Source organism: Ostrinia nubilalis, chromosome 3 (assembly GCF_963855985.1).
Source record: "Ostrinia nubilalis chromosome 3, ilOstNubi1.1, whole genome shotgun sequence".
Taxonomy (NCBI): Eukaryota; Metazoa; Arthropoda; class Insecta; order Lepidoptera; family Crambidae; genus Ostrinia; species Ostrinia nubilalis.
The window spans coordinates 17,475,198-17,491,093 of NC_087090.1; the positions used below are offsets into that span (position 1 = coordinate 17,475,198).

A 15,896-nucleotide genomic window follows, 5' to 3' on the forward strand; every position below is an offset into this window, starting at 1 on the left:
ATTTTCTACTTAATGTCTCTTACTTATTATTATGTATTTTATAATTCGTTCGTTCGTTTTCAGCCAAATGACTTATAATTATCTTACAATATTTCCGTTTGAGAAATCTCGCGTATTTGATACTGAATCTATTGAAAATAACATGATATTCTAAAATTCTAAATAATGTTTAATAATAATACTAGAATGGAAGTATGTAATGCATCTCAATTTTCATAGAATTCATGAATTTATCTACAAATCTTGCGTTCTTTAAAAACTGTACCTACATATTTCTGTTTATATGAAGTAAACACAGGCATGTCTATTTTAGTTTAAGAATATTTTTTATAACTTTTTCGTTAATTAGCTGTACGATTAGAACCTCAAATGTTAACGAATCCGTCCTGGAAATGAGTCTCGAATGTACTTTGTAAGTGTAATATCAATGTGTGCCTTTAAAATGATAAATAAAAGACAATTACAATATAATTACAGTTTTCTTTTAGTTTAAAACCACAATGTCACGGAAAATCATTGATCAGAATGATGCTATGTAAGAAGTCGTATTTACTATACACATCTTAAAAGAAATTGCTAAATAGTATTTTAAACGTTACAAGGATGTAGGTACTGAACTTTAAAAAGTAGCAACAGTACAATTAACAGTAAAATCTATTAATTTGTTATAAAGAATAAAATAAATTGATTACAAGCGACTTCCATAAATAAATGTTATATTATCAGGACACAAGTGTGTCGTAACTGGCCATATAAATGAGCTCGCCTGCTATTCACGTGTGGGTACAGTTGATGACATATTCAAGTTCGCCCTAACCGCTATTGTGACGAGAAAAATATGCTAATGTGTTCGACTGTATCCCTTCAAGGTGGGAATAAAAAATCTGTGTTTACGTCCCGAGCTTCGCACGTGCGCGCGCGCAGACAGAGTTGGTTGATGGTTGAGCGTCAGTTGCACGCAGCGCGCCGCGGGGGACGGACGTCCTTTTTTTTCCCTTCGCGATGACCACTAAACCGAGTTTGGAGTCGGACTGGGCGCGAGCTCCGCCGCCCTCAGGCCCGGCGTGGAGGCAAATCGCCCACGCGTTGTACAACCCAGAGGAGAAAAGCTTCTTAGGGCGGACGCCCAAGCGATGGGGTAAGTTGGTACAGATGTTTCCAGATCTAAATTAGGAACGTGGATAAAAAAACAGTTTACACCAAAAGTTCAGATGTCATTAGCATGGACCGATAATTTTAATACTCTTCAGAACTAACTCTTGAAAATTGTTTACCATAACCATATTTCATTTACCTATACCAAAATAGAATTGAAAATTTTCCTTTTATCGAGAAAGCTATGTAGGTAATTATTGTCATTATTATATTGCAAGTTGCGGGAAGTGCTACGAGTACAAACCAAATTGATTACTTTAGTAGTTGAAATGTTTCAATATCTCTGTCACTCATTTCCAGTGCATTGGTAATCTGACTCCGCTTAGTCGGTAGAAATCTGAGCACGTATCAATCATACTCATGCACACATAGAATTGCATACAAAATTGTGGCTAGAAGGTAGGATACCCAGTAAAAATTAATAACTTATAGTTATAAAATAATATAGTTTAGCTACTTATGTATGATTAGATTACGCGTGTTCTGCGTGTAGAAGGATAAATGCAGTTGTAGGATCACAGATTACATTTTAATGACCATTGTGTTCATTCATAAATTCATGCATTTTATTAATTTAACCTTAACTGAATAGGTTTATGATATTACTTAGCAACGCATGCAGTATAAAGTAAATGTAAACATGTTTTATCAGTTTAAATAAGTAATGAATTTTTACGTAGGTAAGTCTATATTACCTACTTACTTTCATAACTCCTAACTCGTTTGAGCATCTTACCTTTTTTAATTACTCGTGCTCCACCTGACCAAACCTCAGTACCTCTAGCATGAACAACTTTCGTCTTCGAATCGTTTGCGTATTCAACAAAAGTCTATATTCAACCTTCGAATTAAACGATAAACGATAAATAACGTGACCATTTTGATTGTCAAAATAAGTTTAGTGCAACCATTTCTCATACTAAGTTCACTTAACGACACGTTCACAAGGGCGCTGTTTTAGTTTTCGTACTAAATCTTTAAATGGCGATTCGAATACGCAAGCGATTCAAAGTCGAAAGGTAGCTAGAGGTACTGGCCCACATTATAATAAGACCCTTCAAGGAGCCGTCAAATTTAATAGATCATAACGATAACGATAATTAATCTATGGGGTTTATCTCGAGGCCATATCGTAACTGAAGAACTTTTGATAGGAATTGAGTAAGTAAGACGAAATGAGGGTTTTCGCGAATGAAAAATCCGCTAGATGGCAACACGTAGACGCGAGGTCCAAACTCCAAATGCTGCATGATTGGTTATTTTTGACATGACATTGACAGATATGTCAAAAATATTTAAAAGCGGTCCAGTAGTTTTTGAGCCTATTCATTACAACCAAACAAACAAACAATTTTATACTATACTAGCTAATTTCATCGAAATCTGTTCAGTTGCCATGTTTAGCCTTTCGCTTTGACTTATTTCTGCTTCTCCAAACGTAAAAAACTTTACTATTTTATTACTAGACTCGTCCAAGAGACCAAAGGCTTTGAGTAAATCTTACTTCACTCTGTTTCAAAGATAAGATTCATCTTCAGCTTTTTAATTAATTAGGATATCTTAGTCGCTAATAACTATAGTTTTCTGTATGATTCTCTAAAGCGGTCGCTAATGGTATACGTTTAGATTTCCGTGCTAGAGACAATTAGTACAAATAACACTAACCCAGTTCGAACTGCATTTGAGCCATTTGTTTTACTAAACGCTACTAAAATAATTGCAAGAATGCAGTGTCAAGTCTTTGTAAATCTGTTTCCTGAAAGTATTTTACCAATAAATACAAAAGGGTATCTCTGAATTTAATCGTAATACATATTTAGAACATTTTACACTGCTCTGTGTAGTCCATAACTTAGTACCTACTTACTTAGGTGCGTAAAGCTATGTAACCAGCCAAGAGATATAAAAATTCATAGAAAGAAAAATATACAAAAAAAATAAAATAACCTTGGAACCAATACAAACAGATATTTTCATTCATGCACATTTTTTGTATGCTACCGAAATCGAACCCGCGACCTCTGGCATTGAGAGCGATCCGGTACCAGGCCTGGCTCACTCCGCGCGGTACATCCGATAATTACCTACAGCGAAGCGCCCCGCCGGCGGGTATTATATCAGTCGAGTGTCACGCACGTGCCCGTCAGGACGCTGGCGTGCGTTGTAGTATGATTATAATTCTATGATCGAAGTATTATTTAAAAATGGACATAAAGAGAAAGAAATATTGTGCGGCGTTCGGGTGTACCGGATTTATCTTTTTTTTTCGCTTCACAAAGATGCTGAAAGGTATGTTGGCCATGTAGGTAATCAATAATTCTTAGGATAGAATAGGAACCTAACCTACTATTACTACTGCTCAGAATGCGTTCGTTCGTTTCAGCCAAATGACGTCCACTGCTGGACAAAGGCCTCTCCCAAGGTTTTCCATAATGAATGCGTACTTACCTACATACGTACTTCATTACAAATAAGTAGGTAGATTAATTATTTTTTCACTAGACAGCTGCAACCCTAACAGCGTAAGAAGAGTTCAGAGGCACGCGATAGAAAGAGACAAAACTTGTAGGTGAATACAATTGTAGGTACGTAGTGCTGTGCGAGCTGAATTCCACTGTATCGCGTCGTAGCAAGACTCGCATTTATTTAAATCGTCTTGCGGAGTAATCCTTCTGTACCTGTACTATTACTTATTCTGTGCCGGTACCCAAGACTGTCCAGTACCGAGCCAATGGCCGTCAAATGTAGAAAAAAACCAAGTCCCCCTGATGACTCGGCGATATTTTAACCCGTTTCCTACCGTCTAAGACCCCCTGCATCCCGTCGTCGCTCAATGCCGAGGGAGTGGAAAAAACCATTAATGTCTGACCTGGCCTTGTGTCTGCTAAGGCAATCTTAGGAACATAATCCCATTCTGAATACAGATATCTATTATTCATGAATAGAATAAGTTTGAGTTTGTTATTTTGAATCTATAGGACATTCACAATAATGAAGCTGAAAACTTATACATATTTACTGACTGTTTTGTATCTTTTTGCTTAATTCGATTGAGAGAAGCGGCAAATTGATAAAACGATGATATAAATAATTTAATTATAGTTAACATATTATTGATTGATGGTCTATTATAAAATTGTTAATCATGATTTCAACGATTTTATTGAACTTTGGCTTCTGGACTATAAGTTTGTTCAACAGTTATGAATGTTACGTTAGCTAAGCCCATAGAGTTATTATAACTCTATGGCTAAGCCAGTATATTTACTTAAATGAACAATGGTTCTGCAAATGTTTGATAAAATTATCTACTGAGAACTGTAAAGACACAACAAAGATTAATGTGACTTTATTTGCAGTGGCAAGGTTGTGATTGTTATGATAATCCTACTAGCATAGAGGGCGAAGGTTTATGTAAATAAGGTACGGGACTAAGTATTCCCAACTCTCTTCATACTGCGGCTCTGCAACTCCTGTGGAGCCAGGATCTTGGTCGCCAGTAAAAACTTATCAATGAAGGTCAAGTTAAATGCAAGCATAATTTGGTGTAGTTATTTTACGTTTAAAGCATGATTTGTAATCTGTTTTTCATCACAAGTATTTCTGTAGCCTGTAACAGACTGAAATACGAGTAGTTACCTATTTAAGCGATACTTATTAATAATAATTAGCATGTAAACACCTTGATATGGACACTTGAACATATAGAGAGAAAGAAAATTGTATTATTATGACCTAACATCACAGACACAGGTGATAAAAGTAATTAAAACATTAAAAAACGAATGTACAAACAAATTAATGCCACCAAAATTATCGCTATCCCGATGTTAAAATCAAATCGACCTCAATCAGCATTATGTTGCCAGGTTGCCACCCCTCAGTGACGTAGGCCATGACCCTAGTTTTGGTCGCAATTTCAAGACGTGATAGTCACATGGCTGGATAATAAAATAATAAAATAAACATAACACTTAGTAAATAGTTAAGTAATAAAATTGGTTAGTTTATAAAAAAATCTGAGCAAATTGTATAAAAATTAAATACGTAAACATGATTTAATTTCCTTCTCTGCAGTAAAATCAAGAAACCTACGAATTCTGCGTCTAGTCTGTTCTTACAGTTATTGATGGATCAGTGAAGTCATATCCACTCTGGAGTGTAGGGCAAAGGGCCAAATCTACACTCGTCCACTTTCGTGGGATGAATCCACAACCGCAACTGTGCTTGGCCTTGTCTGGAGCAGTTATTAATATTTAATTGTCCGATGGCATGGTAATGAATAAACTAAACAAACAGGCGATTGCAGTTCTACATAGTTCGCGAAATCGTAAGAGCGCTTTCACATTAGGGCGTTAGTAGCGGCAGCGGCGTTTTTGTAATGTGAAGGGAGGCATCAGCTGTCACATAGTATGAAATTTTCGGCAGCGCGTCTGTCGCGCTGCTAAATCGCCTAAATGTGAAAGCGCTCTAATACGACAAAAATAATTGAATCGATTTTAAAAACGAATCGCAGCCGTATGCAAAGCAGGAATTTTTGCATATTCTCCATAAATGAGCCATATTCTGTGAATAATTTACCCTACATAAATACATGTAAATCCAAGCCTCAGGGGTCGCCCCACTGCCAACTAGTTTTTGCAATTCAAAGCCGGTATAACAAAGCGTTTCTCATCAAAATACGATAAACCCGTCCTCGACACGATGGCCATACATCCCATACACTGGATCCCTCCATACAAATCTGTATTCATCAGTCCCCTCAATAGCTTTGTCGTTTCAAGGGCATGTTCGTTTCACATGGATTCACATGCGTATACGATTGATGACTGAAAATTAGTTGGGCAAAGCTGAGAAACTTGCTAAAATAAAATCCCTTATCTTAGAACTTCAGTGCAATAAAATAGGTAAATTCAATTAGGTATATTTATGTAAAGATAACATTAGACAAGCTTAAAAGCTTCTTGGCTTTTTTCAGATCTTTGGGTTTAGATAAATAAAATAAACTGAAAATACCTCATGCAATGACTTTTCTTTCAGTGTTGTTGTTGGAAACATTTGCAATGTCTTGCAACATAATGATAGTGGTCTTTCGTTGTTAGAACCAAAGGAATAAAATTATTCAGAACTTCTTATATTTATCACTTTCTGTATACTCGACTCGTCGTAGACTAGTGATGGTAGTTACTGAAATAGGTTTTTAGTGGATCCATAGTTGATTGACAGGTCTGCAGTTAGGTACTGAAAAAGTTTTAAAGCTTTAACCACACCAACGCGTGCAAATCGCAGTCGCCGGCGCGATCAAGGGCCAATGACAGGTCGAGCGACCCTTGACAGTTCACGCGACCTGTCATTTCCCTATGATCGCACCGTGATCGCGCCGGCTATGGCGATCTGCACGCGTTGGTGTGGTTGAAGTTCTTATATAGACATATTATAGGCACAGATTTACTATTAGTCTACATGCCTATCAAGCACAGGACGTGAGCGCGCACGCAAGCTATAAAACAACACTAAACCAACGGAAGCCGCCACTCGCGCCACAAACTAACAGCGGCCACATTTTTAATTAATTCGTCCGTTAGCGAAAGGTGTCCAAGGTAACCCATTAGTGCGTCCCGCTTTTTTGTAATGGTATTTTCTCTTCAGAACTTTAAAAGAATTAAGCTTTTTTATTGCTTCGTGACGTCTTCCCCTTTTATTTCGAACAATGAACTTGATTTGACTGATAGAGATCGTTTATTTGTGGTAAGGCTGCAATGTTGAGCTGTTCTTGTTTAACTTACATGCATCTAAAGAGAAATGGGTGATGTCTGTTGTTCTTAGTTGTAATTCGGGTGAGCTTTTATAATCTGGCGAATTCCTACAGTTTCGTAACTTCGTAGACAATATAGTCCGCGCCACTAGACTTCAGCAGTTCAGCACGTATTTAAGTTACGATGAAGCCTATTAAAACCGACTATCAAGTAATTTTGTAAACGTTAGTAACTTTTCTGAACTTTCAGTCCAAGCATGCACGCCCCCGGAAGTGTCGCTTTCTTTGGAAAATACTTTAATTGCGTTTTCAACTGAAACATTTAGAGTATTTCAGCCGAGCTGATAAGTCCTAAGGAAGGATGACTACGAGTATAAGGGCATAGTTTCAATCGAGTTAATGCATATTTTTTATTTGTTTCCATGATTGTCAGTGTCTATTGGCGCGAATCACAGACAGCATTAACCTCGTAATGTTTACACGTCTGGTGGCTAGTGTTTACAATGGATTACGGGCATTCAGCCGAAAATACAACTTTTTCAGCTTTTCCATGAGCGATGTTTGTTATGGTGTACGCTCAGATCATAGAAAGAGAATAGATATGAAGTCGCGCGTAACTACAACGAGAACCAGTGTCCCCACATTTCCCCCACCACAGCTCCCACACACACATTCAACTGTGTAAAAACAAAGCGACTGAGAGTCCACGACAACATGTGCAACCGGCTTAAAAGTGCTGTGATTGGCCAGAAGGCGTGCCTTATGGCCAATCAATGGCCGCGTGACGTGACGCACACTTTGAAAAAAGCAATTAGAGAGAAGAAAGATAAAATGGAGTCGATAAGATATCGATACTTTAAATCCTGGGGGCAAGGCTCGAAATTAGTTTAAAAAATGCTTGTATGAAAACCTTTTTATTATAATACGTTATTATTATGTTCTTTAACGATTTTTGCATAAAGGAGTCAGTTCCATTTTGTATGGACGAAAAACTCAGAATCAATTATTGGGACTAAATGAAGTTACCTTATATTAATTTACCCCAACCAAAGCTCAATGTCGTTATCGATGGAGTATAGAAGTTATAGACTGACAAAGTTTGTATGAAAAGTCATGGGTTAAGTAGGTACTTGCGATTTTTACCAGTATTTACAATATTGGTAATATATTATTATTTACTTTACTACTAACTACTATCGCGCATTAACTTTTTAATTATGGCGAAATTCGTACCGCCTATGTTTATCAAAAATAATGCCTATATTATATTACATAGTTGACAGTTACTAATCACTTCTACTATTGTTATTGTTTTTGTAAAAACTTAAAAATCGCAAGCAACTCAAGATTTTTTCATTCAAAATTAGAAAATAGAAAATAATAATTTACTTCTATTTATCGATAATAGGAAACCGTATTAGAACACGAGCCCTGCACTATGTTACGACCGGCACTTGCGGCCGTACTGTGTATTTTCACGCGTCAGTGGATATCGGAAGAAATAAAATACATTGCGCAGTAGTTACGCATGACATAAAGTGGTTGCTAACTAAATCGTCAATGTACAACGTGTTTGAATTTTTATCACCACTAATTTCGATATCGCAGTAAATGTCACGGCACTGAATTCGTTCGTAAAAATGTTTAGTTTTTTTTATTTATAAGCAAAATACCAATGGATTTGCAATACTTACATGTGGTAAATGACTTCATGGTTCCTGTAGTTCTTCGTTTCACTTATGTTATTGCACGTTACGATGCATTATCCAACAATATCTTAGAACATTTCCTCAGTACGACTGAATCGCGACTAACATGGCGTCGCGGGCGATGTTCGTTTCTGGGCATATCGCGGAGACACGCGCCACGCCCCCGTTTCACATCTATTCCCTTCTATGATCTGAGGGTGTACGTAACATGTATGAAATGCTGCCAAACATGTTAGACAGTGAGGCCATTTCTTGCAGTCATTCTTGTGTAAAGCTAATTTAGAAACAGGTGAATCTAAATTGATTTATGAACATGTCTTTTCAATTTTAAATTACCAGTGAAAACTCATAGGCTTGTGTAAGACTTATTATTTTTATTCTACATGTATCATAATATAAGCTGTATGTTTTCCTAATAAAGAAAAATAAAATAAAACAAATTAGTATTTATAATAATCATAACGCTTGAATTTAACGGTCAATCAAAATCGAAAATGTCTTTATATTTGTGTGGACTAATTAAATTAGTACTATCAGATCGTTAAATTTTGCTCTTGGAGCCTTTACATGTCACAACAAATACCAATTAATATCTAAAACTAAATCAGCGCTTAAAAGTTTAATTAATTCTTTCTTTTCATATACTTCAGTCATAAAATAAAGATACTCGTAGTCTAATGGTGCAAAATATTACGTATCATAAGAAATCAATTCAACCTTCCATTAGCTATAGTGCAGTGGCCAATCGATTGCCACGCGCGCAGGCGCACACCGCGGCGTGAACCGATGCATTCATTGACGTATTATTGATATTGATTACCTCACCTGTTCTCAAACTTTATGATGTGTCTATATTTTATGAAATAAAGATTACGAGATTATTAACAACTCTCGTTACTACCGCTGCAACTCCTGTGTAGCCAGGATCTACAGCTTGACCGCCAATAAAAACATTACCAGTGAAACTTATGTTGTCCCAGGGTTTAGTAAGATTAACTGTCATTGGACCCGCAACGAAATTAATCAGAAGAACAGGAGGAGTTAAAGGAGTAACAGAGTTAGACATTTATCAGTCCAGCCTCTAAATTGTAATAAAGATAAATAAGAAGTGTTTTCCACGAAAACCAAAAGAACTGTAATGTACAAATCAACACATTATGACTACCTTCGGTAGAACTACAAAACTCCAAGTGTCGTGATATTATGATTGTCCAATTTATTCCTAATGTTGAGAAGCGCTGTATGTTATCTATTTGTGATGGCAAGTTATTACTTACTTAGCCTTGAGGACGAATTTATTATTCTACCATCATAAATGGATAAGTGTAAGTCTATGAGAATCATATGACTATGATTTACTTAGATGAAGTTTTCCCACACACGTGTGTAAATAAATAACTTATACTAATATGTACCTGTGATGACTTATGGCTCGGAAACGTGGCCTCTCACTATAGGCCTTATACAGAAGCTCAAACATGCACAGCGTGCTATGGAGAGGGCTATGTCCGGTGTTTCTTTACAAGATCGAATCAGAAATGAGGAGATTCGTAAACGAACTAAAGTCGCTGACATAGCCCGACGGATTAGCAAGCTGAAGTGGCAATGAGCAGGGCACATAGTACGCAGAACTGACGGCCGATGGGGCAGCAAGGTTCTGGAATGGAGGCCGCGTACCGGAAAACGCAGCGTGGGACGTCCACCCACAAGGTGGACCGACGACCTGATAAAGGTAGCAGGAAGGCGCTGGATCCAGGCCGCTACCAACCGTGCGATGTGGAAGTCATTGGGGGAGGCCTATGGTCAGCAGTGGACGTCCTATGGCTTAAATGATGATGATGATAAATAATGTAGAGTCGATGGGACATCATCAGACTATATTTTTTATTTTAAAAGAACACCCATCAAGTTACTATAGTGTGTCCTAGACTTTATATTGGTCCAGGAATTAATTGTACTCGTACAATTTTTGTACAACCGTAACTTTATGAATCTGATGGAGATATCCTGAAAACTATTGTCTTTATTTCTAGCGGTCTTTATTACTACTGTAATTAATACTGTACACACGTCTGAAGTAGGTGGTCTTACTACTAGACCACAGAGGCGGTTTCTTATTTCAATTGCAATAAAGACGTATTGCGAACTTTTTGGCTACTTTGGGTGTCACGAACTATATGATGCTGACTGTAGTGTTTCGCATGATGTGCAGTGGTCTGTTCTGATGACTCATATCATGTAGTTTTAATCTTTATTCTCATCTCGCGTGCAACATAGTTGCAGTGTATTGGCTTCGAATGTCATAACAGTGTTATTATACATTAGTTAATAGATACGCTCATTGAAGGAACACGTGGAAAGCGAGGCCTACGATTTATTAAGGCTTTTATTGTCTTTTTTCTGAAATCTGTATAAGTTCACGAATATAGCCATTTAATAAATACATATACATATCTCTATATCTCTGTTTTAAAAAAAAAATTAAAAGTCGAGGAAGATTAACCTACTAATAAAGATAAAAGATTTCTGAGTATACATGGCTTAAGATAGGTAAACGCTTTTAATTCATTTCCCTGCGATAAATTCGTTCCCCGAGCTTCTGAATTTCACTAAATTGGTTCGGTTACCACCTCAGATCATAGCTATGATCTGAGGTTACCACCCACGAAGATTGCGTATGCTATAGCGACTAACTACATAAAAGTTAGATGTATAATATTAGAAATAGACTTTTATGACATACAAATAAATAATTAGAGAAAATATTTATGAAATAGGTAGGATTTCAATTGCATACGAGTAAGTACAACAACCATGGACTGTAAAAACTCATACAAGATTTCATCGTAACGTGGCCATCTTGATTTATTAGTTAATCTCAACTAACTGCAGACAAATCAATGGTGCTTATTGTTCACAAATCAATCCTAAATTGGGTCACTTTGTATCAATGAACAAGTTTTATTTAGTATGGCGCAGAATGCGTCCGCGAGCTATTTCTGCGCGCGCGCCGCCTGCTGTCGTCACGGCCTGGGTTGTTAACATTTGACATACAACTGAAATATGCGGTTTTGAACTTTAAACTGTAGATTATAGAGTGAAAATTAAGTTGAGACAGCAGCTGGAAGATGCGACTTTTAAACGGCTTTTGAAGTCTGAAAAGTTATTCCGTATTCTAATTTTGGCCAATGTCAACAAAATGAATATGAAAATACATAAATAAAAAAAATCGTTTGAAGAAAAACAAAACGTCGACGGTAACGCCCGTATTTTTCCGAAGTAGAGTCTAGTCAGATCACATCTAGTAGGCTTATGTTAAACACATCCTAAACTAGTTATTTTATTATTATGCGCTACAGCTTATTGTAAGGACACATGGATGGTTACCATTTACGCAAAAAGCGGATTTTGATCAAACTAAGTACGTAAATCTGTAAGAATAGCATCTAATAAACATTGTCGTTCTGTTACTTTGTAGTAGATTCGTTAGTTACATATTATATTATTATGTGATACCTACTAGTAGCTAGTGGATTCGTTAGTTAATATGTATTTTAATAGAGTTTAAGGCAAGCACAATATTACATTTATAACTAACTCGTAATTCCAATTAACATTGACATTGAAACAACTTTATACGTAGGCAAGTCTATTAACCACTCCACGATTCAATCCGCACCCCATCTGAATGGAATTGGATGTGATTGTTGAAGCAATTGATGGCTCAATCAATTCTGATGCATTTTAATTTTGTTGTGTACTAGAGCTGATCGATCTGGCTTCGTCTATGGTAGTTCAATACAAATAAACCTTGCGATAAATAATCCACCGCAATAACGAAATCTCTATTGATAGAAAAGTAATTTAATAAAGGGCTTTATTGTAATTTTTTGGGAACTAAATTACACAAACTTAGTTTAATTTGTATCTGAGCAATCGCTTAGTAGACCGGCTCAACACGTTGGCCGTAATGTTGGTCTCGTCTATCGTCCAACACGCGTTGATCTAGAAAATAGCTTATCCAACGTTGGTGCCAATACTATTTTCTAGATCTACACGTTGAAAAAGTGGCGTTGGGAGGGCCAACTGGAACGCTTAGGCCAACGTGGCGGAGTCGGTTGTAGCATTTGTGAAATTGTTTTATTTTAGCTGAGTTGTTCCATCTTACTTAAATAAAGTTAAACGTCAAAAATCTGTCATAGTCCATACAAAAAACACCGGTTAATGTCATAGTCACATTTAACGTCAGTTGGCGCAACTCAGCTTAAGTCCATAACCTTGATTGTTCCAGGAATCGTCCTGGTGTTCTACTCGGTGTTCTACGCGGTGCTGGCCCTGATGTTCGCGGCCTGCATGGGAGGACTGTTCATGACGCTGGACTACCGGACCCCCACCTACATCCTCGAGAAGTCACTCATAGGTATGGCCATCATTTGGTTACCTTAGTGTTGTTTCCACTGTTGGTCATGCCTACCGCTATCATTCAGTACCTACAATATACTTCGTCATCATCACGCTGGCCTACCGGACGTCACTCATAGGCCATCATTTATTATTAAGTACTTTAGAGTTCAGCTCTACGAGCACGGGGCAGGAAAGTTCTTGAGTGGCGACCACGAGCCGGAAGACGTAGCGTGGGCAGGCCTCCCACTAGGTGGACCGACGATCTGGTGAAAGTCGCGGGAGGTGCCTGGATGCGAGCGGCGCAGGATCGGTCTTCGTGGAAATCCTTGGGGGAGGCCTTTGTCCAGCAGTGGACGTCTTTCGGCTGAAACGACGACGAACAACGAAGGCTTTAGAGTTCCTACGGCTGAACCCAAACATACGAGTGCTTGCTTACTCATTAAGCTCAATCCTCAGCTAGTATTTCAAACCGCCATGATTTGCTGCCATGAACTATATTGTACGAAGAACATCGCATGAGACGTAGGAATGTCTATAAAAGCATTTCTCCGCGAAGTTAGAATAGTTTTCAAACAAGAGTTCAACTATTTAACTTTTAGTTTGGGTGAGCAATTTTACGTAAATATTTTTAATTTTTCACTTCCCCTACATATTTTGAGCTTTGAGAGAGATATTCAAGCCATGTATTCATTATGCAACATTTGTAGATAAACTGTTTATGACTAGTGTGAAACAAGTTTACCATAAACACAGGTTTTCTGAAACTTGGTCGTCCACACTTGCTCTCCACTCATAGCGGGGAGCACGGCAACATGTATCATAAACAATGCTTAATCACCTATGTTTATGGACTGTTTATAAACAGTGTTTATCAACAAATGTCGCCTTATGAATACATGGCCTTGTGTTTCAGGAAATAATCCAGGAGTAGCAGCGCGACCGCGACCGACAGATGGCGGCGCGGTCGTGCGGTACGACAGCGACAACTCAACGGGGGTCGATGCTTACGTCAAACAGCTAAATGAGTTCTTTGGATGTAAGTACCTGTACTTCTTTTCAATAAGAAATGTGCCCTGCCCATTGCCATTTCAACTTGCTAATCCGTCGGGCTATGTCAGCGACTTTAGTTCGTTTACGGATTTCCTCATTTCTGATTCGATCTCGCAAAGAAACACCAAGCATAGCCCACTCCATAGCACGCTGTGCAACGTTGAGTTTCTGTATAAGGCCTATAGTGAGAGGCCACGTTTCCGAGCCATAAGTTATCACTGGTAAAACACATTGGTTGTAGACTTTCGTCTTCAGGCACTGACGTATTTTGGACGAAAATATGTTTCGTAGTTTCCCGAAGGCTGCCCAGCCGAGTTGGATTCGACGATTGACCTACCTAGCTGGATCGTTTGTTCGAGGTAGACATACTTGTCAACAATCTCGAGAATTGAGCTCACATATTAGATACAAAGCCAGCTCAAATGTGTACTTACGTAGGTTAAAGGTACGTTACTCCACTCCATACTATCTGTAAAGAAACAAAAAACTATTAAAGTCCGTTACATTTGGCAACCTTTAACTAATATATTACAAAAAATAATACAATAGATAACTACAACGTTTTTATTTTTTGCAACTACGAACTACGACCACCTACGGTGCTACGAAGGGTCGTCGAGGTCTTTTCTACGTTGACCCAAATCCCTACGAGTTTTTTGTGTGCTACGAAATGTAGCTTTCTACAATTTTTGCATCTTTTTCTATACTACGAAAAGAAATGTCTTATACGAGCTTATCTACGAGAGTCTACGAGTCATTATGTCCATGAGTGCTTTGACTGTATTTATTTAACTAGTCTCTGAATTATTTACGTTTATTTAGAACCTATAGCTTTTACAGATACCTTCCTAACTCGTATAGATAATCCACTAAAACCTAAGTTCATCTTTATGAACCTTAAACAATCCAACAGCTAATAAATAGAACTAGATTGAAATCAAGGCGAACCTAGCCACATAAAACTCTCTGTACAAGAATGCAAAGCAGGCTGTCGGCCATAAAGACTAGCAGCAGTAGTTTTCCAGACTGCAGGGATCGATTGCGCTCAATCGCTACACAATGCACATCAAGCGTGACATGTGAGCCTTAAACGCGCTCTTATTTTGGTCAATGCAAGGGCTATTTTCGCAGTTGATGTGGTATACTCGATGTGGTCGTACGTCGCGCCTCACAATACATTTTATAGAGCTGTTGTGGCCGCGCCCTGACTTGCCTTCGTCGCCTGAACCACAAACATATTGGAACTAGATTCTACACGTAATTGATACTTCATGATGTCACACACAGCTCGGTAATTAGAGAAAACTAGAGGCTTAAATATAGCGGTGTTTGAACGCATTTGCGTTCTGTTGATCTACCTATGCACCAAATAGTCAATCAAGATGAATTATTTCTACCACACTAAATGGTCATCATCAAGATGAATTTATTAATAGCGTGTATCAGTTTTCACCATTGACTTAGCCTAGGTGTAGACCCGATTTTAATTTGTATGGAGATTCAATCGGTGCAATGCGCGCACGTCCATACATCTCCATAATGATTAACAGTCATCATCATCATTTCAGCCATAGGACGTCCACTGCTGAACATAGGCCTCCCCCAATGCTTTCCATGTTTATCGATTGGTAGCGGCCTGCGTCCAGCGCTTCCCTGCTACCTTTATGATGTCGTCGGTCCACCTTGTGGGTGGACGTCCCACGTGCGTGTTCCGTACTGATTAACAGTAGCCCGATCCAACTATCGGCCAACTAAAAGTCGGTGGTCTGCGCTTAGGCTTAGGTATACCTTTTAATTATAACTATTGTCATCATTTTGCATAA

General features: G+C 38.0%; 1 protein-coding gene across 1 annotated transcript; it reads left to right on the forward strand.

Moving 5' to 3' along the window:
• Positions 1-963: 963 nt before the first annotated feature.
• On the forward strand, positions 964-15,281 carry LOC135087673 (sodium/potassium-transporting ATPase subunit beta-1-like). The gene is made up of 4 exons (XM_063982418.1): positions 964-1,138; positions 12,911-13,039; positions 13,937-14,059; positions 15,205-15,281. Exons 1-4 carry the CDS (start codon positions 1,003-1,005, stop codon positions 15,279-15,281), a joined length of 465 nt encoding a protein of 154 aa, XP_063838488.1. The 5' UTR covers positions 964-1,002.
• Positions 15,282-15,896: the final 615 nt, after the last annotated feature.

Bases quoted from the DNA above. Each gene is read 5' to 3' on its own strand.
- LOC135087673 (XM_063982418.1), top strand. From the start codon at position 1,003: ATGACCACTAAACCGAGTTTGGAGTCGGACTGGGCGCGAGCTCCGCCG. The intron at 13,040-13,936 runs GTATGGCCATCA...CTTGTGTTTCAG, and splicing joins CCTCGAGAAGTCACTCATAG to GAAATAATCCAGGAGTAGCA. The intron at 14,060-15,204 runs GTAAGTACCTGT...CTATTTTCGCAG, and splicing joins GCTAAATGAGTTCTTTGGAT to TTGATGTGGTATACTCGATG.